Source organism: Centrocercus urophasianus, unplaced genomic scaffold, assembly GCF_019232065.1.
Source record: "Centrocercus urophasianus isolate 14NV4802_14NV808 unplaced genomic scaffold, USGS_Curo_1.0 seq_35, whole genome shotgun sequence".
Classification (NCBI taxonomy): domain Eukaryota; kingdom Metazoa; phylum Chordata; class Aves; order Galliformes; family Phasianidae; genus Centrocercus; species Centrocercus urophasianus.
The window spans coordinates 7576506-7599920 of record NW_024884922.1 but is presented as its reverse complement, the minus strand read 5'-3'; the positions used below and the strand labels follow the sequence as shown (position 1 = coordinate 7599920).

Below are 23415 nucleotides of genomic sequence, written 5' to 3'. Positions count from 1 at the left end.
CTGAAATAAATCCTGATCAAAACCAAACGACACCTTCCTGCTTTGTGCTGGTTCATTCCACTTTTCCCCATCCTGCACCATGACCGGTGCTGCCCACGATACCTGTTGGTTTGGATCTTAACTCTCAGTAAAGGAGAAATGAATCTGAGCTACAACGCATCCTTCATGTGGATTCTCTGTGCAGCCTCCTCATCTTTCCCAGTTCTGCTTACACCATGGCTCTGTTCTGGTGAAAGTTTGCAGGATCTGCTAGCTGCACCATAGATCACCTGGGGAAAAGAACATCACCTGCTAGAAGTTCATGATTTGGGGTTTCGAATGTTTGCTTTACTGTGCCTGGCTGCACATGGCTTAATGGAATATTCTGTAGTCTTGATTATCTAAATGGTTCTCTCAGCACTCTCGTAATTTCACTGAGATGGGAGGATTCCAGTCTGCCTAATGCCTTAATCTGCATTAGAGCCTTTCTAATTAAAGCAGCCCTGTTACTATTTAAAAATGAAAAAAAAAAAAAAAAAAAAAGATAAAAAAAATAAACAGGACCTTCTGTAATCCTGGATTATTAATGATTAAACGAGAAACTTGGGATCCATTTTTCAGATGGAGTTATCACGGCAACAAGAACTCCGAATCACAACAAAATTACTTTGATAGACTGCAGATAACAAGTACTTCCTTTGTTTTAATCAAAATCGATTTTGAAGCTCATTATGTGCTTTCAGGACTGCGTGTAAATGGGCCCCGTGAACTTGAGAACAGGCATTTTAACGTTAGATTTGAAACTGAAGACGGAAGTGTTGTGGAAGGTATTGAAGTTATAAAGCAATGACTGTATCTTGCTGTTTACACGGATCACTGACTTAACAAAAGCTTACAGCCAGGTGCTTGTAAGTGCTGGTGTTGCTACTGTCTCAGCTTTAAATCAACGCCCTTTACTTTCAGTTTAAATTCAATCAAGACTAAAGGCTCTGTTCCTGTGTTACCTGGTGGAGATGAGCTTTTTTTTTTTAAAGAAAAAAGCCCCTGATTTGTACATCCAAAGAACAGAGGCATCTCCAGCATCAGAATAGACTCAGGAGTCCTGAAACAAGCAAATCAAAGTCCAAAGGCCTGTGGGAAAGACACACAAAACCACTATAGATGTGCAAGCATCCGAACAAGAGACTGTGCTCCCAAAACAGCAGAAGCAGACAACTCTGACCACACAGCTCAGATGTATCCGTGCATCTCTGAATGGTCCTCTTCATTCCTCCAGAATGCTGCCTTTCATGCAGCAGTCTGAACACAAGGTCACCTATAAAGAGATAAATGGGATCTCTGAGTCTTTCTCAGCTTGAAGAGCTTCACTTAGAGATACATCTGTGTATCAGTTTGCTCCTGGTTGAGGAAAGCTGGTGGCAAATGAGATTGCTCACATTCTTGCAGGTTACAGCAAACAGTTACTGGATAGGACAGGATAAACAAAACAAAACGTGAGACATCACGCACAAACCATGAAAGCTGATTGAGGAGACTGGCTAACTTGTTTTGGGCTGTTGTACCCCAAAAAACCAGAGCAGAGCACCAAGACGAGGGCAGTTAGGGAACCTGGAGGAAGAGCTACAGGCATATGTGCAACCTTCAGCCCAGAACAATTAGGTCGTTTGTTTAATCAAAGCAGCCAGCAAGTCACTTAATTCACTGCTAAGAAACCTCCAAGCTGGCACGTTGCTCTTCACTTGACCTTAAACACCCAGCGTCAGGCAGGGCTGAGCTGAGACCATGAAGCTCCCTTGAATGCTCCCCTGGACCTCAGTGACACGTAAGAGATTACAAGAAAGAAGTTTATTAAAAATATGCATCTTTATTCAAATAAGGTTATCTCTGAAGTCCCACCCTCTGTTTACATCAGTCAGAAACAAATAACAGGAAATGTCAGCTGTGTGTTATGTTTTTCAAACAGTAGAAAGTTGTCAGTGTTACAGTAATCGATGTACTGATGTCATTTTCTCCAATCAACCAACAAAGTAATTCACAAATGACTGAAATTTGCTAGAGAGATTCCATTACGACCGTTTATTTAATAAGCTTTAAGACAATGAGATCCCCTTGACACTGCCAAATATTTGCTACCTCAAATACTGTTATTTTCTTGGTCTCCTCCATATTGTCAAACATATTGGATTCCAAGTTGCCTTCATCTGCAAGTCCCGAAATTTCACTTGACAAAATGAAACGCCCTATATCAGTGTTGAAAGAAAATTCTAGTAGCCCACCACAAAGAGAGGCCATACTGACTGACAGATATCCTCAAAAGTCCGAATTTGTTGCTATCACCTCAGGTGGGACAGGGTTTGGGCTGGGTAACTGGGAGTTTTCCTTTGATCCAGTGAGTGGCGAGGCAATTACTGATGTTCCAGGGAGCGAAGACTGTGAAATGAAGCAAAGTTATCACTTTTAGGATGGTGCACTTCATACCCTCTGCTCACTAACACAAATGATCCCCAGATGCACACAGACACAGGTCAGATCTACTAGCAGCATCAACGCACAAGCTGAGCCCCATACTGAGGATACAATTGTAGGTTCAAGTATGTTGCTAGCCTCTATCCCCAATTTTTTTTATTTTTTTTTACAAGAAAAGACAACAGCATTGTTGTTTTGTCCAGCTTTGAAACAAAGTTGTAATTGGAGAAATTCACAGTAACAAGAAATGCAGGCTTCCTCCAACTGACACATTGGAGCTGTTCCTCATCATGCCAGATGGACACACCTGACTTTTCAGAATACGCTTGTTAGCCTTCCTGCCTTGCAAAGCCTGTATTCAGAGAGGGAGCTCACTGAGGTGTTGCACTGTGCAGGAAAGCTAGCAATTGACACGAACAACACTGTTCTCAGAGCAATTTAAGAAAATATATCCAGTTGTAATTGCTTAGACTCAAGGCACCTGTAAATATTTGCTGGTGTTAGAACTGAACGGATAAATTCCTGTGCTGTTCTGGGTTCTCTGAAAAGGTTCTTTCATTGACGTGTCCTGCTTATCCAGCAAGATGAGCCTGAAGCAGTAGTTTCTCCAATTAGTACAGCAAAGTCTCAAATTTGGAAGTGAATGTATAAAGCTCTATCATTTACAGCATGCTACATACTGTAAGTACATCAATAGGTGTGCAGGTAGTATCCATTTATTGGTACAGCACGAACACCCACTTCTGGAGCTCTGTTTTGGTAACAAAACATATTGCATAGATTTATCACGTCTTCAAATTGTCAGGCACAATGCTAGAGTGTTCTTCATTACAGTGAATTTGGCAGCAAGCACTGCACTCCAAGAGAACAGACTGTGGAACTGCAGGAGCATCATGCTAGATTACAGACACATTTTGCAGATTTTCAGACAGACTCATTGTTTAGAAGTGAAACATCCAGACACATCTGTGTGTTTTCACAGAATTGGAAGGAAAGAAAACACAGAAATATCATCATTCTGCACATAACTCAATGACAGAGTTACCACAGGTAAGTAAACATGTCAAAACAAATTCATTTCACGATTCTAGTTTGAGCTTTCTCATTTGTTTCACTCCTGAAGCAAAGCGTTCATCTAATGATATCAACAACATGTGACCAGCCTTATGCTCTTGGTATTAAACTGGGAACTGACACACAATACTGCTTCTGCAATAGCTGCTGGGCTAACAAACATGCCTGAATCAACAGCTTGTGAAGAAACCCTTTCACAGTCAGCATGTGTAGTTCAGAATACTTGCCAGGTCAGCATTTAAATCAAAGCATCTGTATTCGATACACGAAAGACACGAGACAGCTTTATAACAATAAAGGCATATTCATCAATTAAACACACCCTTAACAAATTCAGATTGGAAGAGGTATCAAACTATGGCACCCTTCCTAAAAATGTTCCAAAATTTTCTAAAATTAGACAGACCTGAAACTACAAAAAAATCTTTCAATACACCAGAAGAAACTACAGTATGTTTTCTCTCACTGCCTAAGAACAGAACCCAGAATAAGGAGACAAACATCTGTTAGCCTGTCCCATGCAGCCTGCATTCTATTCCAGGTATTACTAGCCTGCAAAAGGCCTCTTTGTGTCCATGCACTACAGAGAACTTAAACTCTATACCTGACGAAAAGCTAAATTTCCAAAAATCATTCTTGAGCTATTAGATCCAAATAATAAAAAAAAATGAAATGTTTATAACAAATTTTCACTAGAAAAAAAAGAAAAACAAAGCAGAAAAGAGCAATTTTAGTGGGTTTTGTTTGTTTTTGTTGTTTTGTTTTTCATTTTGCCTTGTTTTGGTTTTGGAGGGTTTTAGAGAGCAGTGGTTTTATTGTTTGTAATTTTCCTAATCTGATACGGATTCTCAGTGGCAAGATTTCCGCACAGGTCTCATCATCAACAGCCACCTAACAGGGGTCTTTCAAATCCCTCCGCTGAAATTCTGACAAAACAGGAGGAATTCAGTGTTTGCCTTCCAGCACTGATCAGAAATCTCATTGAAAACAGAGACCTAGCTAGGACTTGTAGTCTCCCCCTGCCTAGCATTCGCTCTGCTGCTCCCAGGTCTGTTTTAATTCTAGAATTAACAGCCTAAATAAGAACACGTTTTGTTTGACAAAATTACGTAATTCACAGTCCTGAAGTACATCAAACACTAAATTTTCCCTCATGTACAGAATTGCATGGTTTTCTGTGCATACATACTGCTGTTATGTACACACAAAAGGAAGAGGTCATCAAAAGAACTTTTTGGCTGCTGCTTCCTGTTGACTCCTGAAAGAAAAATCAGAAAAATATTCATTAAGCATGTAGAAAAAGAAACAAAAAAAACCAACTAGCTACCAGGTTTAAACAAATATTCATTTTGTTTTAGGATTAAAAGTATTCCTCCTCAACGGAAGCTTAGGGAAATGGAGTACAAGTCACAGAATCACAGAATGGCCAGGGTTGGAAGGGACCTCAAGGATCACGAATCTCCAACCCCCTGCCACACGCAGGGCCACCAACCTCCACATTTCATAGCAGCCCAGGCTGCCCAGGGCCCCATCCAACCTGGCCTTGAACACCTCCAGGGATGGACGGGGCATCACAGCCTCTCTGGGCAGCTGTTCCAGCACCTCACCACTCTCATAGCAAAGAACTTCCCCTGACATCCAGCCTCAATCTTCCCTTCCTCATCTTCAAACCATTTGCCCTTGTCCTGCCATTATCTCCCCTTTCCAAGAGTTGAGTAAAAAACTCATATCTTAAGTCATATAGTAGAAAGTAGAAATTTCCTCTATACAGTTCCAATTCTGCATCACAGACAGAAACAAATTCTGGGTAGAAAACAAACTGTGTATGGATCTTAAAAATAAATTCTCTAAAGCTTCTCAACATCTGATTTTCCTTTGCCTGACAGGAAAGGAAACGTGCAATTAAGAAGTGATTAATGAGCTTGCTTGAAATGGGTCTTCCTTTTCCCTCTGACACAGAACATTCTTGTTTTTCTCAGTGGATATGGAGGCAGTGGATCTATCATGCACAAAAGCTAGAATTACAGAGCATCAAGAAGAACTGAAGGAGATTTGCTCATTTAATCTGGGAAGCTATCTTGATGCCACGTTGATGGCAGAACGTGACATACATAAAAAATGTACTCCCTCCACTTTGTGGAGAAGCAGACACACAAACAAAAATGCCACCAGCTATGTTAGTATCATATTAATAGCAGTTATCCTTCCACAGAGACAGCAAACTGCATTTTCTCTTTGAAGAATACTGCAACTATCTCGGTCCATTCATCTTGATAGGAGTATGCAGCAGAGAAACAGGAGAGGACAGCCAAACATGTCCTTACACTCCACGTGTTTTCTTTTTCATCAGTGTTTAATTTAAACATTACAGCATCACAGGGAGGAAGAAGAGAGAAGAGCAAACATTCCAATTTGAAAACAAACACACACAAAAACCCTACATGACACTCAGAACTCCATCAACGATCAATGACCCTTTATAATTAATATCATTAAGAAAAAGTTGACGGAGGCATTTGTCAGTTTTGTCAGAGCTGGTAGATACATGCAGTACAAACTCAGATGACATCAGATCTTGTTAAGATATTAATGAACTTCAGTAAATCCAATAGAGGACCACAGGAATGGTCAGGGGCCGAAATGCAGGCCTCAGGTGGACTGGGGAGCAGAGGCCAGGGGAACGGGACTTCATGCTGGACAAAAGCAGCCTCAAGAGGCCTTGACACACTGGAAAGTGTTAAAGAAACTGAGCTTTTTTAGGGAGATACATATCATCAGACAGAGAGACAAAAGGAAGCAAGGAAGGTTTCCACTAGATATACAAGGAGGAGGGAAACAAAGTAAGCCTCATTACGCTAATGAAACACGGGAAAAGGGATCCCAGAAGACCAGTGAGTTTGAGGTTTTGAAAGATCTGATCAGTGAAAACCTTAAATGACCTGGTGTGAATTCAGTGCTAACGCTGCTCTGAGAACAAGGCTGAACTAAAGACCTCCCAAGTCTCCTCCAATCTGAATGACTGCTCATATCACTGCAATTCCATTTCACCTCAGAAGTTCTAAAATTACTTGCCTGATGGCTTTAAAAAAAATACATACTTACCTATACATGATATAAGCAACGAATAACACTGTTTGCACTGCTACAAAGATGAAGAAGTGCATTGTAGATAAGCACGATGGAAATGGTGGCAAATCTGGACATTTTGGTTTCTCATTAGATGGCTAAAAAGACAAGAGAAGCAGCAGCTGAGAAAAGAGTAAACAGGATACACCACTAATAGACTGTTAAATAAGATACAAAACAAGGCCTCTGTAACATGATCTAGAAATTAAAACACAAACAGAAAAACACAGACAAAAATGACAGCCACTCTGAGAGCAAGCTGAGTAACACTAATCTGAGGTCAGAGGGGAAAGAGTAAGTTTTAGTAAATTATTGCAGAAATTAAAAAGCTTGCATGGGATCACAAGCTAATTCAGCTTAATTGTTACCTAAGCAAGACTAAAGGTGCTCCTGAATGCTAACACTGTCATCTTTCACACTTAGAGACCTTAAGCAGCGTTTGCCTAAGTTCTCCCTGATTAAGCCTCCCCCTCCTGTGACTAAGTTCAGAAGTCTCCTCTGCACACAGCTGCAAACCCAAAAAAGCACCTAGAAAAACTAATTGCATGACCTTGTTTCCACAGGAATTAGAGTAAAAATCCTGTTCTTTGTGCAAAACTTCTCATCGAGACACAGATCATACAGTTGGGTCAGGGCAGCGCAGTTTTAGCAAAGCAGCTTAATGAAGGATTAATTGCTCTGTAAATTGCATGCTGGCTCATCCCAGCTTTTTACTAACAGCCAAATAAAGAAGTATTACAGTCATGCCTTACTCTATCAGCACATAAATTACCATATTTCGTTGCACTAGATGCTCAATGTCCCTTTTCACTACGTGAAGGTGTTCTTTGATGTCATTGAAATGCTGTGTTGTTTCGTAGACTCCCGCCGCAGGGCCAGGATGCTGAGCTCCACTGATCAGCCTCAGAGTGTCAGCCATGGCATTTCTGAAAAGAGACAGACCACAAAACACCACTCAACACAAAGCAGTTCTTACACAAACAGCGTTTATGCCGCAAATATTATTGAGATCAGCTTAAAATACCTAACTGCCCCACAACAAAAATTTGTAGCTTCCCATCAAGACGCAATTCCTCAATCCACCTCATTAATTCCTCAAACTACCACATTAAATGCTTGATTCCACAGACAGATTCAATCTGTACGGTGCAGCATCTCCTAAAGTTGTGCTGAAAGGAAGACCTGGCAAACATTCTATTGCTACACATCTGCTTTGCCCCACTGATGAAGTCCAAAACAAGCCTTTCATCCACGGCTCCCGCCAAGGCTTTAGGATAAACAGAGTATAATACAATCTTCGAAGAAAATCAAAGCTGTTCCAGAAAAAATAAATAAATAAAAGCAGTCATGTAAGAAATAAAAATAAAGAAGAGAGGCTTTAGGGATAAGAAAAGATTTAGATACAACCTTGTTTCATGATTATCATTTATGCGAGAAACTCATTTCCCATACGCACTGCCATCATACTTAATGTTGCCCTCACGTGAATTAATTTTCCTGCTACAACAAATCAGATTGAATCCCTAAAAAGTTCGGGCTCCATACCTACTTTACCTCAAGCAAAACTAATCAATGAGAGAAAAATACTAAATCTCTAATCAATACACTTATAGTTTGTTTTGCCGGCTGTGATGTCTCTTTTCAGTTGCAAAGAGGATTATTCTACAGCTAAAATATTTATCATGTGAACATTAATCTCTCCATTATTAACAGAATAACGGATCCAAATGTATGTCTTTGGATTCCTTTTTAATTCACTTATAACTTTACATTTTTGTGCAGATGAGAGCTTGTTTGGATGACTTCGAGGTGAAGTCCTGTCTCCCTGAGCAGCAGTCAGCAATTTAATATTAAACAAAACCTGAATGTCATTGGGTAAATCAGTAACAGTGCATCATCTTAAGTGCTATTATATGTTATAGTGACTTTAAGCAGTTTGTATTTGATGGAAAACTCCAGGTTAAGCACCAAAGCCTGTTTCATTAAGCATCTTCATTAAAATGACACCCATCTTTCAACTTTCCATCATTTGCTCTTCAAGACACAGAATCAAAAGGAATAATTGAAAACAATCATAAAAAAAACCTTTAAAAGGTATGATGCATATTCAAAGGCACTGTTACAGCTCTAAAAACTGTAAGCATAGACATGCTTATTAGTTTACAACTGCAGTCTCACCGTGATAGAAGCAGTAATTAGGCACACTGCCTAATTACCTGTAGCTACAGACTAAATCAGAGTTGCATGCTGATTTAATCTACACTATAATATCAGTACCCTGCACACTTCCCATGTTAACAACAAAAATCTCTCCTCACTTCCAGTGATGTCCTACAAATTCTCTCATCCTTGTCACACTTCTGAAAACTCAATCCCACTTCCAGCATATGGGCCCTGGGCAGCCTGGTTCAGCATTAAACGTGGAGGTTGGTGGCCCTGCACGTGGCAGGGGTTGGAGATTCGTGATCCTTGAGGTCCCTTCCAGCCCTGGCCATTCTGTGATTCTGTGTGATTCTGCGATTCCAGCATATCAGGAGAAAAAAAAGTTTCCCAGTTTTATTTCTGTTAATTCCAGGTAAAGTGCTGCACTGCAGACACTGAGATTTATGGAAAACTCTGTGTTTACCTTAATAGCTTTGTAACAATATTAGAAAAGTTATCAGGAGGTTTAACAAAAGCAGCTGCTTGCTTCTACATGCCACTGCAAACAGAACCAGGCGAAGCATCCTTCACTTGCTCTAATTCTACATGTCCAGCTTTGAATTAGTACTACTTACACAGACAAAACGAATGCAGAAAAAAAAGAAATCTGCCATGAATTAATTTAACACAGCCTGGGTAGCATTAGCATATAGCTCAGGAATTATTTCACATTCTTATATTACTGTACGGGTTAAAGCCGATCGGTTAACATTTACCAGTGCTGCGAATGAGTGCTGTAACAACTGATTTTAGAAATACTCCATGGGCAACTCCTTGAACGACCCACGCAAACCCCAACACCAACACTGTCTAATTAATGCTGACAGCAGCTCTGTCCATCCGCATCCACAGCGCTGTTACCCCCAGCCGCTGCTCTCCGTGCTAAAACAGAAGCGGAGCGGCTGAGGACATGAGGACACCTCCATCCCAGCACCAGCACCCTGTGCAGCGAGCACCGCCAGGCACCGCCGCCTTCCCCCAGGATGATCCACTTCCTCTGATCAAGCAAAATAACTTCCCTAAACAGACACGGCCTGCCTCAAATTTAATTTGCGTGACTCTGGCATTGACAATATCATGCTGTTAAGTTTCCACTGTACGAACGTACAAGATTCTTCTGTAATCAGATGATTAAGAAATCCACAAATCTTGACAAGAGAATTACTTGGACCTTAAGTCCTTTTCCTCTGGGATGACCAGCAGTGGAACAGCAGGCTGTTCATTTCCATCTGTAACATTCTTTTTTTTTCCTTTTTAATCTAAGAAAAATATTAAGATGGAGTTACACCAACTCATACCTAGTAAGCAGTCACTGAAAGGGCAGACTGCCAATGTTAACAAGAAAATCTAATTTGCTTGCAAGGTATAAAGATTTGTCAAGAATATTAACAAAAGCTTTCATGGAAGAACAAGTGCAAAAAAAAAAAAAAAAAAATGGAAGCACTAATCTTTATTCTACAAGAAGCTGACCTACTTAGATGAATTACAAGATCTGCCCTTGAACTAATACTGGAAAAAGCAACAATGACGACGACGACAAAAGCAACAAAGCAAAACAAAAAACCCACAGTTGCTTGTGCACCATAATATCCAGCTGTTGGAATGGCTTCTGTTTGGGATTTTTTAGGATTTTTTTTTTTTTTTTAAAGCTGAAGATAATAAATGTTTCATTATATTCATTCACTACTGTGAATGAAGTATTAAACCAACTCAAAGCCATCGCAGCTAACGACAGCAACCATTAAACATCTTGGAAGCAGTATATAAAATATCACCACCAAACAGGAACTTTCTCAAATCCATTTTAACAGTACAGCACCTTCAAGACAAAGACTTTTGCTTCATTTGGTAACTCTGTTTGAAAAGCATACTTCTCCATCAGTTTTAAGACTTCACCTCAAAGAGCACAACTATGAGTTGTTTGGGAACGTTGCAAGCATCCCTGTAGACACCTGCAGAAGTTTCTTGAGAGCATTAAATGAAACGAGTCCCTGATTAAAGACAAAGCAAGACCAACACAAAGCCGAGAGTCTTAATGTTTGAGTCAGACCAGCCCCACAAAACTCTCACACAAATGTACCCAACCAGGCATGTCAACATCTCCAACTGTCGCTTTCTCTCTTACTGTGATAGCCTTCTGTGGGAATGCAAGAAAAACTGTTCAGAACAACAGCTGTGGGGGAAGATAAACAGCATGAGAACCAAGGACACCTCTAGAAGAAGAAAGAACCTCTCACGGCTCTGACTGGATAAGCGCCTGCATGAACAGTTGAAGAGTGTTTGTGGAATGCTCTGCTGGCGTGTAAAAGTGGATGGGAAAGTTGTAGGGGTGGGATGGGAAAGCTAGAAAAAGAAAACTTGTGAAGGTATATAAGTGATATGAGAACTTGTAATGAACGATTTAGATCGTAGGAAACACAAACAAAACATCTCAGTCTGTGCATCGGATGCTGCCGCCTTCTGTAGCAAAGGATATTGATTTATCAGATGAAAGGCACTAGAACATAAATATTTAAACCATTAGAATATCCAAAATACCTTCAAATGACACCATGTACCCCGTATATAAAGAACATGCACTTTCATCACAGCTGAGTTTCAAACTATTACCTCCACCAATGTCAAACTCAGGTATTTATACCCATTGGTAACATCCCCCCTTCTCTCCAGGCTTTACAATCCCAGCCTCTCACTTTTCTTTGTACGACAGATTCAAACCCTTAACCATTTTCATGGTCATTCATTGGACAACCTCCAGCAAGCCCATATCTGCCTTGTACTACAGACTCTCCCAGCACCCAGGACTCCAGACTGGTACCACTTGTGCTGAGTAAATACAACTATCTCCCTTGGGTCACTAGCAATGCTCTAATGCAGCCCAGGGTGCAGCCCAGCTGGTGGCCTTCGCCATATGGGCATATTGCTGTTCCACATTCAGCTTCCTGTCCCCCAGCAGTCATGTTCATCTCTGTAAAGCTGCGTTCCAGCTGATCAGTTCCCTGCCTGTACCAATGGGCAGAGTTACTGCTTCACAGCTGCAGGACTTTGTAAAGAAGGTGACTTCAAAAGTAATGATTCCTATCTCTTTCCAGAGAAAGTACAACAGATACAAAGAGCATAACGACACCATTCGATACAGTAAATTCTAGAACCGCAAAACACTTCTCCAACATGATCGCTATCATTAGCTCTGCATTTTTGGTAGCAGTAAACAAGAGCCCACATACTGTGCCCATAAAAATCTGAACCAGAGGAAGCAAGCCACGATTGCTACTGCTGAAACACACCACCTACCATCTTACTATGCTAACATTCACTCCTTGGTTTCCATAAACATTCAGCAACCACTAACCAAAGTCAGTGGGTGCCTTTTTTCCTGAATGGAAGAATTCAGTGCCATACCTTAGCTCCAAACACACCTCCAAGTCAGATGCCATTCTGTCGCACTGCCCCTCTGCTGCCATCTGTTGTGAGGCGACAACACGTAACAGAGTACAGGAAGGAAGCTTCAACCTCTACTGCCAGAGAATCACTATCCACCTCTGACCTCATGGGCCAATATCATTACACAGGAGGTGGTTTTGGGGACTTCTGGAGTAGCCCTCACACTTGCCCATGTTGAATCTCATGAGGATCCAGAGGGAATCTCATGAAATCCTTCTGGAATCTCACAACTCTAGGTCCTACTGAACCAGCCACTGAACCAACCAACTGCACAACCATTCCAGATATGAGTGACCTGTAAAATTTCTGAGCATGCACCCAGCCCTACTGCCTGTGTCATTAATAAAGATGCCTGAAGAGGACGGGCTCCACTATTGACCCCTAAGGCGCACCAACAGTGACTGGCAGGTTACCAAACTAGCCATTCCATGGGAAGAGATTGTCTTCAAAGGCACTGTACTCACCTTGTCATTGCAGTGAAATCTCACGATAAATTGAAGCCCATTAGGGAGACTAAATCACCTTACAGATACAAACTTACTTTGTATTTATCACAGAAATGGAAACAGTCACCACTAAGGAGTTAACGTACAGAAATTTGAGTTCCGTCAATATTCTCCTACTGAAACAATAAATATCATTTAGGAAGTGGGAGGTGTAAAATTCAGAACATATTTAGAAAGCACTCACTTCATTTCATTTACTTGTTTAATGACCTCCTCTTGAGTTTTCACAACTGTATCAATCTCCTGCTGGGAAACCTGGTGTAGAGTGAGGAGGGAATGGTGAGAAAAACAAATCAATGTACCTTGGAAAAAGTAATTGTGCTTTCTGAAGTTAGGCTGAGCTGCCAACTGCAGTGTGTATTTTGAACATACCTGTCCTTGCTGACCTGAAACAGCTGCTCCTCTTTTAGCAATCTCCTCCGTGACTGCAGAAACATATCTCCTCTGCTCATCAAGAATCATGTCCAACTGCCTATTGAGCTGTTTGATTTCGAGATGAATTCGATTCTGCCCTTCAAAGATTTGCCTGAGCTCACGATCGCTTACACTTTCGAAAGGATCATCAGCTGGCAGGAAAAAACAAAGCACAGGTAGCTGTTACACACACGCATTTCTAATTTACTGTGTCACCCTTGTAGTGTTAAAAGTTTCCATGTGAAATCAGTGGAGAAACTCTCCAAACCAATACTTGCTGAGAGTTGCAGGTGCATGTTACCAGCATGCAAAAAAGGGCTATCCCAACACTCCCTGCAATCAGCTCATTCTGTCAGTGCACCACAGCATCAGGCTTGTGTTCGGAACATCCCTGGAAGCAAACATTTTCCTTGACAACTGAAAAGCTGCTCAAATAACTTGCCTGGTTGTCCCTGCACATCAGGATGCTCCTTTTGAAACTCTTCTTTCTTTTTATCCAATTCTTGTTGAAAGTGTTCAAATTCTTCTTGATACTTCTCCTTATCTTTTTCAGGAATTTCTGCATCTGATGTGGGCTTTAATACATTACCAAAGTAAGAAGAAAGTAGGGAGAAGAGGATTTTAATGCTCTCTACCACCCATACATGACTCATTGTGCAGCAAACACTGTCTAGACTTCAGGTTTGATGACACGGCACAATTAATGAAGCACACTAAAGTTGAAGTGAGGAACCAGACAAACCCATGGAAAAACCTAGCTTTTTCCTAAAAAGTACACTTTCTAGAATCACAATCAAGGACTTTTACAAGGACAGATGCTGTTAACAGTAGAGAAGTGTTCTACAGGAATGGGAAATTGAAAGCAAAACCAGATTATCTGTCCACATTCCGAAGACGGTGTCCTTTTTTTTAGTTTATTTGCATGTTTTGTTTTAGTATCACTATTTTTGTTCATTCAGTGCTGTTTCAAGAGTTCTGGTCTCAAGCATAAGTAAAATGCTACTGAAACATTGCAGTATTTATCTGATTTTTTCCAAAATGGGCAACAGCAGAGCTACACACAAAAATTCCACATATGACTACAGAGCAAATGCTAAGATCTGAGGATTAAATATAAAATACACTAGAACATTTTACAAATTATGCACAAAAACACTTACTACTTCCTTCCCAGGCTCAGTCAACTGGAAGGTCAGGAAAGACAGGACATCATGGTCATCTGGATAAAACAAAATCAAAAATCAATGCTGTGAACTGATCCTCTCATGCATCATGAAACATCCTGCAACTTCCCAGGTCAACCTTGTACTTGCAAAGGATCTTCAGCTGAAAGTATCCTCCCACAGTCCTCCCAAAAGTTCACCCAGCAGTGTTACTTTAGTTACATTAGTTACATTAGTTACTCTACCACGATCCAAAACTGGCATAACTGATCAATGCTAGCAGTAGAATAAATGCTCTCCTGTAAGCCTTGCTAGTCTCCATACTGTCTGCCATAATGCTTTACATTCACTACCTGCAAGTCCCCCCGTTGCTGCGGATATTCCAAAATATCCTTGTGATGGCAACACCATGTCTTCCACTTTAGCACAAAATTCATAATCTTCCTTATCTGGAGTAAATCCATTGTTAATTAATACCTACAAAGAAACACACCTACAGTTATTAACCACAAAAATCTACTTGTGCCAGCAGTTTTGCTTGAGCAGTATCTGCATTTGGTTGTTAGTTTATAGCAATGGTCACAGTTGCAACTCATCAGATAATCCTGTAGCTGATACCAGAATCCAAAGACTACTTAATCTCTGAAGTTTCCACTGGGGAAACTCATAAGCTGATTCAAAGTTCAACGTGAACAGAATTCCTCATTTTCTGTTCATCACTCCTGAGGACATACTGCACAGAAATCATTTTTATATTTAAATATATTCATCTCAGTTACAAGAAGCAGCAGAACAAATTAATATATGGAAATATTCATCCAGATCTAAAAATATTAACTCTACCTCCTGAAATTCCTGACCTAGAGATCAATAAAGGTTAGACTCTCAAGTACAAATCCCATTATGATTCTGGGCAACACATATTTGGTGCAGTCCAGTAGAGTCACCCTTATTTGTTCTTCAGTTCATCGAAGCTTAGAGAGATTCTCTTTTTCTCCACAGATTCACTTGCAGAACTGATAAGGTTAGCAGCACCACTTGGGTCAGGAGTTCTAGGTAAAGCATTAGGAATCAGGCACATTAAAGAAGAGAGCTGCATCAGAAATTTAATTTCCACTCAAGATGAATGCATAGCCTTTAACATTACCACACAGTACAAGGTCCACTTTCCTCTAGGTGCCCTCATGTTTATTTTGTGGAGAAACTTTTACCAAATGACAGATGCGTGCTTTAACTGGCTAATAGTACAAATAGTGCCTGAACTACAATGGTAACTTCTTCACAGAAACCAGAAGAAAGAAAAAACAACTTCTTCGTGGCTGCCTGAAACCAGCACACCTGTATTTTTCTCTCCTTACTTGGGAGGTGCTACAACCATCTGAGTAGCACTTAAGTCTTGAGCACTTCCTTACACCAATGTCTTCTTCAACATTCTAAGACGTGCCACTTCTTGGAGACAGGAAGCCTTAAGCAGCAAATTTAAGTGTGCTGCCAAAGAGCTTTTTTCTAATTAATTGCTTTTCAATAACCTTCAACAATCAGCTGGAAAACCCTCCGCAGCTCAACAATCAGCTTGAGCAACGCTGTCCAAATTCAACAGCTGCTCGACCACTTGGAAGATGAGGCACATATGCTGGCTTTGGGATTTGGGGCAGGTAGGACACGACTGGAACTGACCTCTAAGAAACACCACAAAAATCAGCAATAGCTGCTGAGTCAGCTCAGGATGCACTGTAAGAACTCGTGCAGTACTTGAACGCAGGGCACCTCATTCCAGCTCCTGAGTTACTAAGCTCAACATTTAACACAGGAGGTGGGGAGGTGTTGGAAAAAACAGCAACCACCTCACACTTAAAAAGCTGAGCAACAGGAGTAATTGTGTTATTTCAGAGTACTTACAGTCAGTGTTTTTTGGTAGTAGGTGATTTTTGCTCGAACAGGATAGGGCTTATTACGAAAGTCCCTCTGACAGGAGGCCAATGCTTGTGTGGAGCCATCGCTATGCAAGAAGACAACTTGCATAAGACTGTATCTTATGACTTATCAGCTAATGCAAAAGAGCATCAACGTATCACTAAGAACCATCACACTTTTTTCAAAACATAAAAGCCATAACAAAATATGTTTCCATTGTGGTGACTTAACTCTGGGCTGAGTGTTGCTACATATTTTACACAGAATAGCACAGATGGAAAACAGTAATGGGGAAGTCTGTTTGCTTTAAGTCATTCCCACGTTCATCAATTAATTATAGTCTGGAACAACCGTAGTTAAGCTAAATAGTTCTCTTCTCAGAAAACCCAAAAATATGTTAATTTTACCAGAAACCACCACAAATCAAAACCAAATACATCAATTTATGAGAGATTAGTTTCCAGCTAGTCACTCCTTTCAGTTACTAGCCGTGTGTGGAACACATCTATTAGCAATAAAGAGGTAAAAAGTCTGTACATCCACTCATTCGAGCTCACCCATCCCCAAGCCCACTTCAATATCCACTGCCTGTTCCTGTGCTCTTACTGCCAAAACAGCATTTTAACAAACAGAAAAACCCAAACATAGGATGAGGGATGGGAAAAGAAGTTTCATAATAAAAGAAACCTTAAAAGCATTTCTCAAAGACTTCCATGCAACATCTCATCATCCAAAAGAAAAGATTCATGACGAAGTCAAGGCTGAAAACAAAACAAACTTACTTCTGGTGGTCATACAGAAGCTTTCCATCGTTGCCCACAACAACGACACCAGGATTGTTTTTCTAAAAAATAAACAAAAAAAACAACAGCTATCACATAAATGAAACAGGTTAATTCAAAGTGAAATATGTACAACCCCAGTGACAGGCTTTTTCAATGTCTGAGGTCGTGTGTCACACTGCACACTTTACAAGAGGCTGCCACACTCTTCGTGCTGCTGGGAGTGGGGAAAAAAAGGTTCTTGGCTATCCAACCAATCAGCATCATTTCACAAACACAAATGTAAAACCCGCAGGTAGAAGAAAGGTGTATGTAGCAAAGGCACTGATTTTAAAAAGCACAGATGATTATGACATCTGACTCTGGCTATGTAACTTGGAAAGACAGCTGGCATCCCTCTGACCTCACAAGTCATTACAAAGACCACAGCAGTAGCTATCTGCCAGAGACTGAGCCATCTGCCAAACACATCCCTGGTTATTCAGACCGACAGAAAAATGAGAACAAGCTGAAGTAAGAGCAAAACAGATTTAGTGTTCTGCCAGTTGAGTTTAGAAAGCTAACTCTTCTTTTCATAGGAACACAAGATTACAGAGATAATCTCCCCTTCAGCGTTTCCATTCACCGTCTCCATAAGGAATATACTGTCCAACTGGACAGTCTCATAGTCCTATAGAAAAGATGACAAGCCTTGCCTCTCAGGAGTTCAAGAAAAACCTGATGCTCAATTCACAGCGTGGGGCAGGGTGGTCCTTTAATCCCATAAGAAATCAGCACAGCTAAAGTAAGCGACTGCTTTACTTCACCATGTATATTGTGGCAATAACAGAACTGCAACCAACACCAAGGAATACATCAGTTTTTACTCCTCAGCCACTGTGCCTGGTTAGATAGATTGCTTCAAATCAGTATTACACACTCTGTACAATCTAAATACTTCAATGTCATCTTCTTACAGTTAGCTTCAGTACAACAATAGTAGTTCTGTATCAATTCAGAACAGTACCAAGAAGAATTAATTTCTGCACAGAGTTGGAAGAAAGCAGTAGGCTATCATTTAAAAAAAAACAACAAAACAAACACCAACTCTCACAACTCCAGGATTTAAGATGTGTCAGATCAACACAGGCACAGCAAAGGCTTTTCTTTCAGCTGGTTGTCATCATTTTCTTAAAAACAGATAAATTCATATCACACAGACTAAACTCATGATTGGAGACACAGTTCTGAAGTCCTGGCCAACAGCACTGTTTACATGCAGCTTTGGACAGATGGCACCTTTACCCAGCCAATGCTGGGGTCCGTGTCCCTGACAGAAGTCAGAAGAGGGGGGGAAAAAAAAAAAGAAAGTATTTCAAAACTCTTAGTAGGTAGAAGAACATTCCATTTCTAGTCTTCTTAAGATGGGAAATATGAATGCCACCCTCAGCCTGTCAACTTCTATATATGTTGACTGTATTTTAAAACACATCTGTACAAAAAAAAAAAAAAACAAGCAGAACACCCTAAATTGTTATACCTACAAAAACAGAGCTAGGACACTGAGGAAAAAAAAAGACAAAGTAGTAACAGAAGAAAGCAAAGCAGATAAACTGTTTTATTTCTGAGGATCTTCAAATCATTCTGGAGCACCAAAAGCAGGTAGATACAGCAAGGCTACCGAATTTTGGGTAGGAAAAATGCAAAGCAATGCCATCCTCATTGCCACTGACTTTTTGCTGTTAACCACTCAAGTCAGATTTGTTCCAAGAGCATTTCCAAGGAAAGACATGGAAATGTGTTTCCCTATAGCATATTTTGTACAATACACTGCTTCCAAAGCATAAATCTTCAGATTTATCAGCATTTTGAGCTGCCTATGGAAATCCCCTACTTCAGCTTCTACGTGTGTTCAAATCATTTTCCCTCCAAAGCTAACAGATGAACCAAAACTTGGTAGTCTAGTTATGAGTTACGCTTCTGCTTTCTAGCCTGAACCCCTTCCCCACTCCTCAACCTTCCACAAAAGAGCATATGGAAAAGGTCTAGATTAAATTGTATTAGAGAAATATGATTGTTTTAATGCAGCCCTTTAAGTAAGAGGTGGGGGGAAATAGGAAAGTGACGTGCTATTTTTTTCTACAAAGCCTTGAGTGCCAAACAAGCAGGAAATTTATGTTTACTAGAAGAGTTTGCTTCCAACCAACCTTTCCATCATTGTCAAAGGAATCAAAGAAAATCCCAACACCATTCCACTTGTCAGCTGCCCCAAACACGGGACCTTCCATGCCTTGCTCCTCTGTAAACCAGATTGCCTGTTACAGAAAGGAAGGAAAAACTGTAAGCCTACAGCCACTTTTTTGAGTAAGCCTCTTTCTTACATCAGATCAAACTCAATACCAGCCCATCGGCTCCAATGCGGCCTCTGCCTGTAACTCGAAAGGTCACTTCGACTTCCCAATATTCAAATATTGACTTGTTTTTGGTCCACACCGATCCCTTCTGGCTCTTCAAAGACGTTGTTATACGAATCTGATCGGCGCTCGGTATAGCATCTGGAAAGGAAAGGAACAAACATTTTAGGTAAACACTCAGTTAGGGAGGAAAAGAAAAATGAACCTAAAAGCAACAAAACATGAAAACACAAAGGATTGTTACTTTTAGCAGGGTAATTATTACTGCTTTTCAAAGCGTTTTTTCACCATTTGTTTGGTACAACAACACGCACTTGAAAGAGAAGGTTCATCAGATGGCTAAAATACGAACACAGATTTTGTTTAAAGTTTTTTGCTAGGACGTGTGGCATTTTTTGCTGTTTTTTACACAAATCACTGTTTTCTCCACACAAACAGACGGCCTCCCCCCCCTCTGTTCATCCCCAGAGCGCTGCCCTTTTGACACGTGTAGCACAACGCCACATAACTGTGAGCCACATCCCAGCACCCAGGGAGCGGGCCCGGATCAACTTCACAAAAATAAAGGGGAAAAAAAAAAAGAAACAAACAAAAAAAGCAGACAAAACGACTTCAGAGACAGCAAAACGGGGCCGAGCTGCGCGCCCTGCAGCGCTGCAGGGGCAGCCCCCTCCGCCCGCAGTGACACATCAGCACCGCGCACGGGGACGGACCGGGGCTCCGCACCGCCGCCGGGAGGGGGGACCGCCGCCACACGCCGCCACACGCCGCCACACGCCGCCGCACGCCGCCGCACGCCGCCGCACGGCCCCGCGCCGCCCGCAGCCCGCTCCCCCGCCACTTACTGCCCGTGTGCGCCCAGAACGGCACTGTGCCGTCCGCCTGCACCAGGTGCGGCCCTTTGAAGCTGTACTTGTACTCGAAGCGGCGGTGCGGCCCCGCCGAGCCCTCCGCCGCCGCCGCCACCGCCGCCCGCCCGAAGGCCAGCAGCAGCCCGGCCACCAAAGCTGCCGCCAGCCCGCCTCGCTGCGCGCATGCCGCCATCTTGCACCGTGCTGCGGGACGGCGCGCGCCGCCAACAGGGCGCCACGCGATTGGCCGAGCGAGGGGGCGGAGCCAAGGGCACGGCATGTGGGCCTCCTGGCGGAGCTTCCGGGAGGGGTGGGCGGGGCTTTCCGGGAGGGGTGGGCGGAGCTTCCGGGAGGGGTGGGCGGGGCTTCCTGGAGAGTGGGCGGGGCTTCCTGGCGGCCGCGCCTCCGCTTCCGCATTCTTCTTCGCCTGACGAGGCGTAGGGCGGGGGGTGATGCCTTCTGCAGTTCTGTGGGGATAGGTGGTTAGAGCTGTGCGTGCTAGCTGGGAAAGGTACATTCCCCATTAGGCGAGGCGTAGACGCTGCTGAGTTGGTGTGGTGGAGAAGTGTTTCTGAGATGAATGTTGGAAGAACTAAAATATCCTTTGTGTTCTTGATAAGTGTTGGCTGAGAAGGAAGTGCTGTAATAATAATAACAGTTATGTAATATCCCTCACTAACATCAGGCTGTGTCTTGGGTACTGGTGTTTTAAGGGAATTGGGGAATTAAGGGAATAGGGGATATGAAGGGAATTGGCTCTTTCTTCCTTGACAAAACTCAGCTCCATAAAGATCTAGAAGAGAATTCATAGAACCTTTGAGTTGGAAGGGGGCTCTGGGGGCCATCTCGTCCATCTCCCCTGCAGTGCACAGGGATGCCACAGCTCCATCAGGTTGCCTAGGGCCTGATCCAGCCTGGCCTTGAAGGTCTCCAGGGATGGAGCATCCTGCTGATAGAATCTAGAACATTCTGGCATAGAATGCACAGCAGTTACTTCAGGGGGGTAAAACATCATAAGTGTCGTGAATAAGATGTGAATAAAGCAGCATGAAGCCCTGCCCTGAACATAGCATGCGCCTGGCAGTAAGCTTGAAACTTGCAATGACAGTAAAATAACCGAGCCACACTGAAAGGACAAAAAAGCCAAAAGCACTAGCCTTGAAACAAATCTCTTTATTACCCCCACACATAAGCATGTCTGAAATTCTACAGCTTAAAGTCACAAGCATGGAATAATTCATAACTTAAGAGAACAAACATGGGACTGCAAAACTTCATGACATTACATTAAGTTTTTTTATAGAATCATAGAATCATGGAATCACAAGGTTGGAAACGACCCGCAAGATCACCTAATCTAACTGCCCTCCCATCACCATTGCCACCACAAGCACTAAGCATCATCTCCTGCTCCTCATCCAGGCGCCTCTTGAACACTGCCGGGAACGGCGACTCCACCACCTCCCTGTGCAGCCATTGCAGTGCCTGACCACCATCTGAGAGAAAAAGTTATGTCTAACCTAAACTTCCTCTGGTACAACCTGTGGCCATTTCCTTGGGTCCTGTTTGTTGCCGGGGAGAAGAGGTCAAACCCCTCCTCATCTCAGCCTCCCTTCAGGAGGTTGCAGAGTGCAATGAGTTCTGCCCTGAGCCTCCTCTTCTCCACACTGAACAATCCCAGCTCCCTCAGCTGCTCCTTGTAAGACTTGTGCTCAAGTACTGATGGGTAAAAGAGAACACTATGAAAGGCCGCGCTGGTTGCAAAAACTACTGTTGAGACCACTGTGGTCTCAGTTATAACTTCTATCCCAGAAAATACCCTCATTGCTGAAGTTCTTTAGTTCTACAAAAGCACCTTGTGCTTCACGGAATGTTAACATGAGCTTATTTATCATTGTATTAGTTCTGCAAAGGTGTTGACATCCAAGTTTTTCTACAGAAAGCACAGTGCTATGCACAGTGTGTACCAGCACAAAGGATCTCACTGATACATCTAAGGCATCTTCTTTAACAGCAAGAACTGTCAGTAAACTTCGCAAGTTTTCTTACACTTCAGAATTGCACATACATGGCAAAGTTGGTGGTAATTTAGTTGAGGACACAACCAGAACGTATTTGTCACAGAATCACAGACTGTCTGAGGTTGGAAGAACCTCTGGTCCATCTGGTCCAACCACTGCACCTTTGGTGCCAGCCAGAGCAGGGTGCCCAGGCCCCTGTGTCCAGGAGCAGTAAAGTACTGCTTCCTGTCATTAACACAGGCAAAATTTTAGAATGTGGCCCTAGCCTGAGATAGTTAGTAATTGGCTTGTCTGTGGTTACATAATAGATTAATCTAACTTCAGTTCCTGCATATCTACATCTACAGGATGGGAATTTACTTCTGCTGTTACCATTCTGGATTCCCTGTATAGCAAGCATAGTGAAGTGAGCAAGGGTCTTTTCATATCATAAAATCATAGAATGGCCTGGGTTGAAAAGGACCACAATGCTCATCTTGTTCCAAGCCCTTGCTGTGTGCAGGGTTGCCAACCACCAGAGCCACATCCATGCCTCCAGAGATGGGGCATCCACAGCCTCCTTGGGCAACCTGCTCCAGTGCCTCACCACCCTCTGAGTGAAAAACTTCCTCCTAATATCCAACCTAAGCCTCCCCTTCTCAGTTTAAGACCATTCCCCCTTGTCTTATCACCATTCACCCTCACAAACAGCGAGGCTCCCCCCTCCTGTTTATACACTCCCTTCAAGTGCTGGAAGGCCACAATGAGGTCTCCCTGGAGTCTTCTCTTCTCCAAGCTAAACAAGCCCAGTTCCCTCAACCTTTCCTCACAGGAGAGCTGCTCCTGCTCCAAGAGCTCCACATCTTTCCTGTACTGGGGGCCCTGGACGCAGCGCTGCAGATGGGGCCTCACAAGAGATGAGCAGAGGGGGACAAACAAGGGGGATGATCACCTCCCTCTCCCTGCTGGCCACCCCTTTTTAATGCAGCCCAGAACACAGCTGGCCTTCCGGGCTGCAGGCGCACACTGCTGGCTCGTGTCCAGCTTCTTGTCTACCAGGACCCACAAGTTCTTCTCAGACCCCCAAGTTTTTCTTAAATG

The 23415-nt window shown here is 42.4% G+C and overlaps 1 protein-coding gene across 1 annotated transcript; it reads right to left on the bottom strand.

Moving 5' to 3' along the window:
* Positions 1 to 1823: 1823 nt before the first annotated feature.
* Positions 1824 to 20507, bottom strand: LMAN1 (lectin, mannose binding 1). Its single transcript, XM_042831202.1, has 14 exons — positions 20309 to 20507; positions 19450 to 19604; positions 19257 to 19364; positions 17071 to 17132; positions 16274 to 16373; positions 14728 to 14851; positions 14372 to 14430; positions 13654 to 13786; positions 13170 to 13363; positions 12982 to 13052; positions 7418 to 7571; positions 6622 to 6743; positions 4709 to 4777; positions 1824 to 2409 (listed from the first exon to the last, which is right to left on the bottom strand). Exons 1-13 carry the CDS (start codon positions 20505 to 20507, stop codon positions 4741 to 4743), a joined length of 1518 nt encoding a protein of 505 aa, XP_042687136.1. The 3' UTR covers positions 1824 to 2409; positions 4709 to 4740.
* Positions 20508 to 23415: the final 2908 nt, after the last annotated feature.

Excerpts from the sequence above, each read along its gene's own strand:
- LMAN1 (XM_042831202.1), bottom strand. The coding sequence starts at position 20,507 with ATGGCGGCATGCGCGCAGCGAGGCGGGCTGGCGGCAGCTTTGGTGGCC. Across the intron at positions 7,572-12,981 it reads AAACAAGTAAATGAAATGAA|AAATGCCATGGCTGACACTC; the intron begins GTGAGTGCTTTC and ends GTCTCTTTTCAG. Across the intron at positions 6,744-7,417 it reads ATCTAGTGCAACGAAATATG|CCATCTAATGAGAAACCAAA; the intron begins GTAATTTATGTG and ends TTGTCTTTTTAG.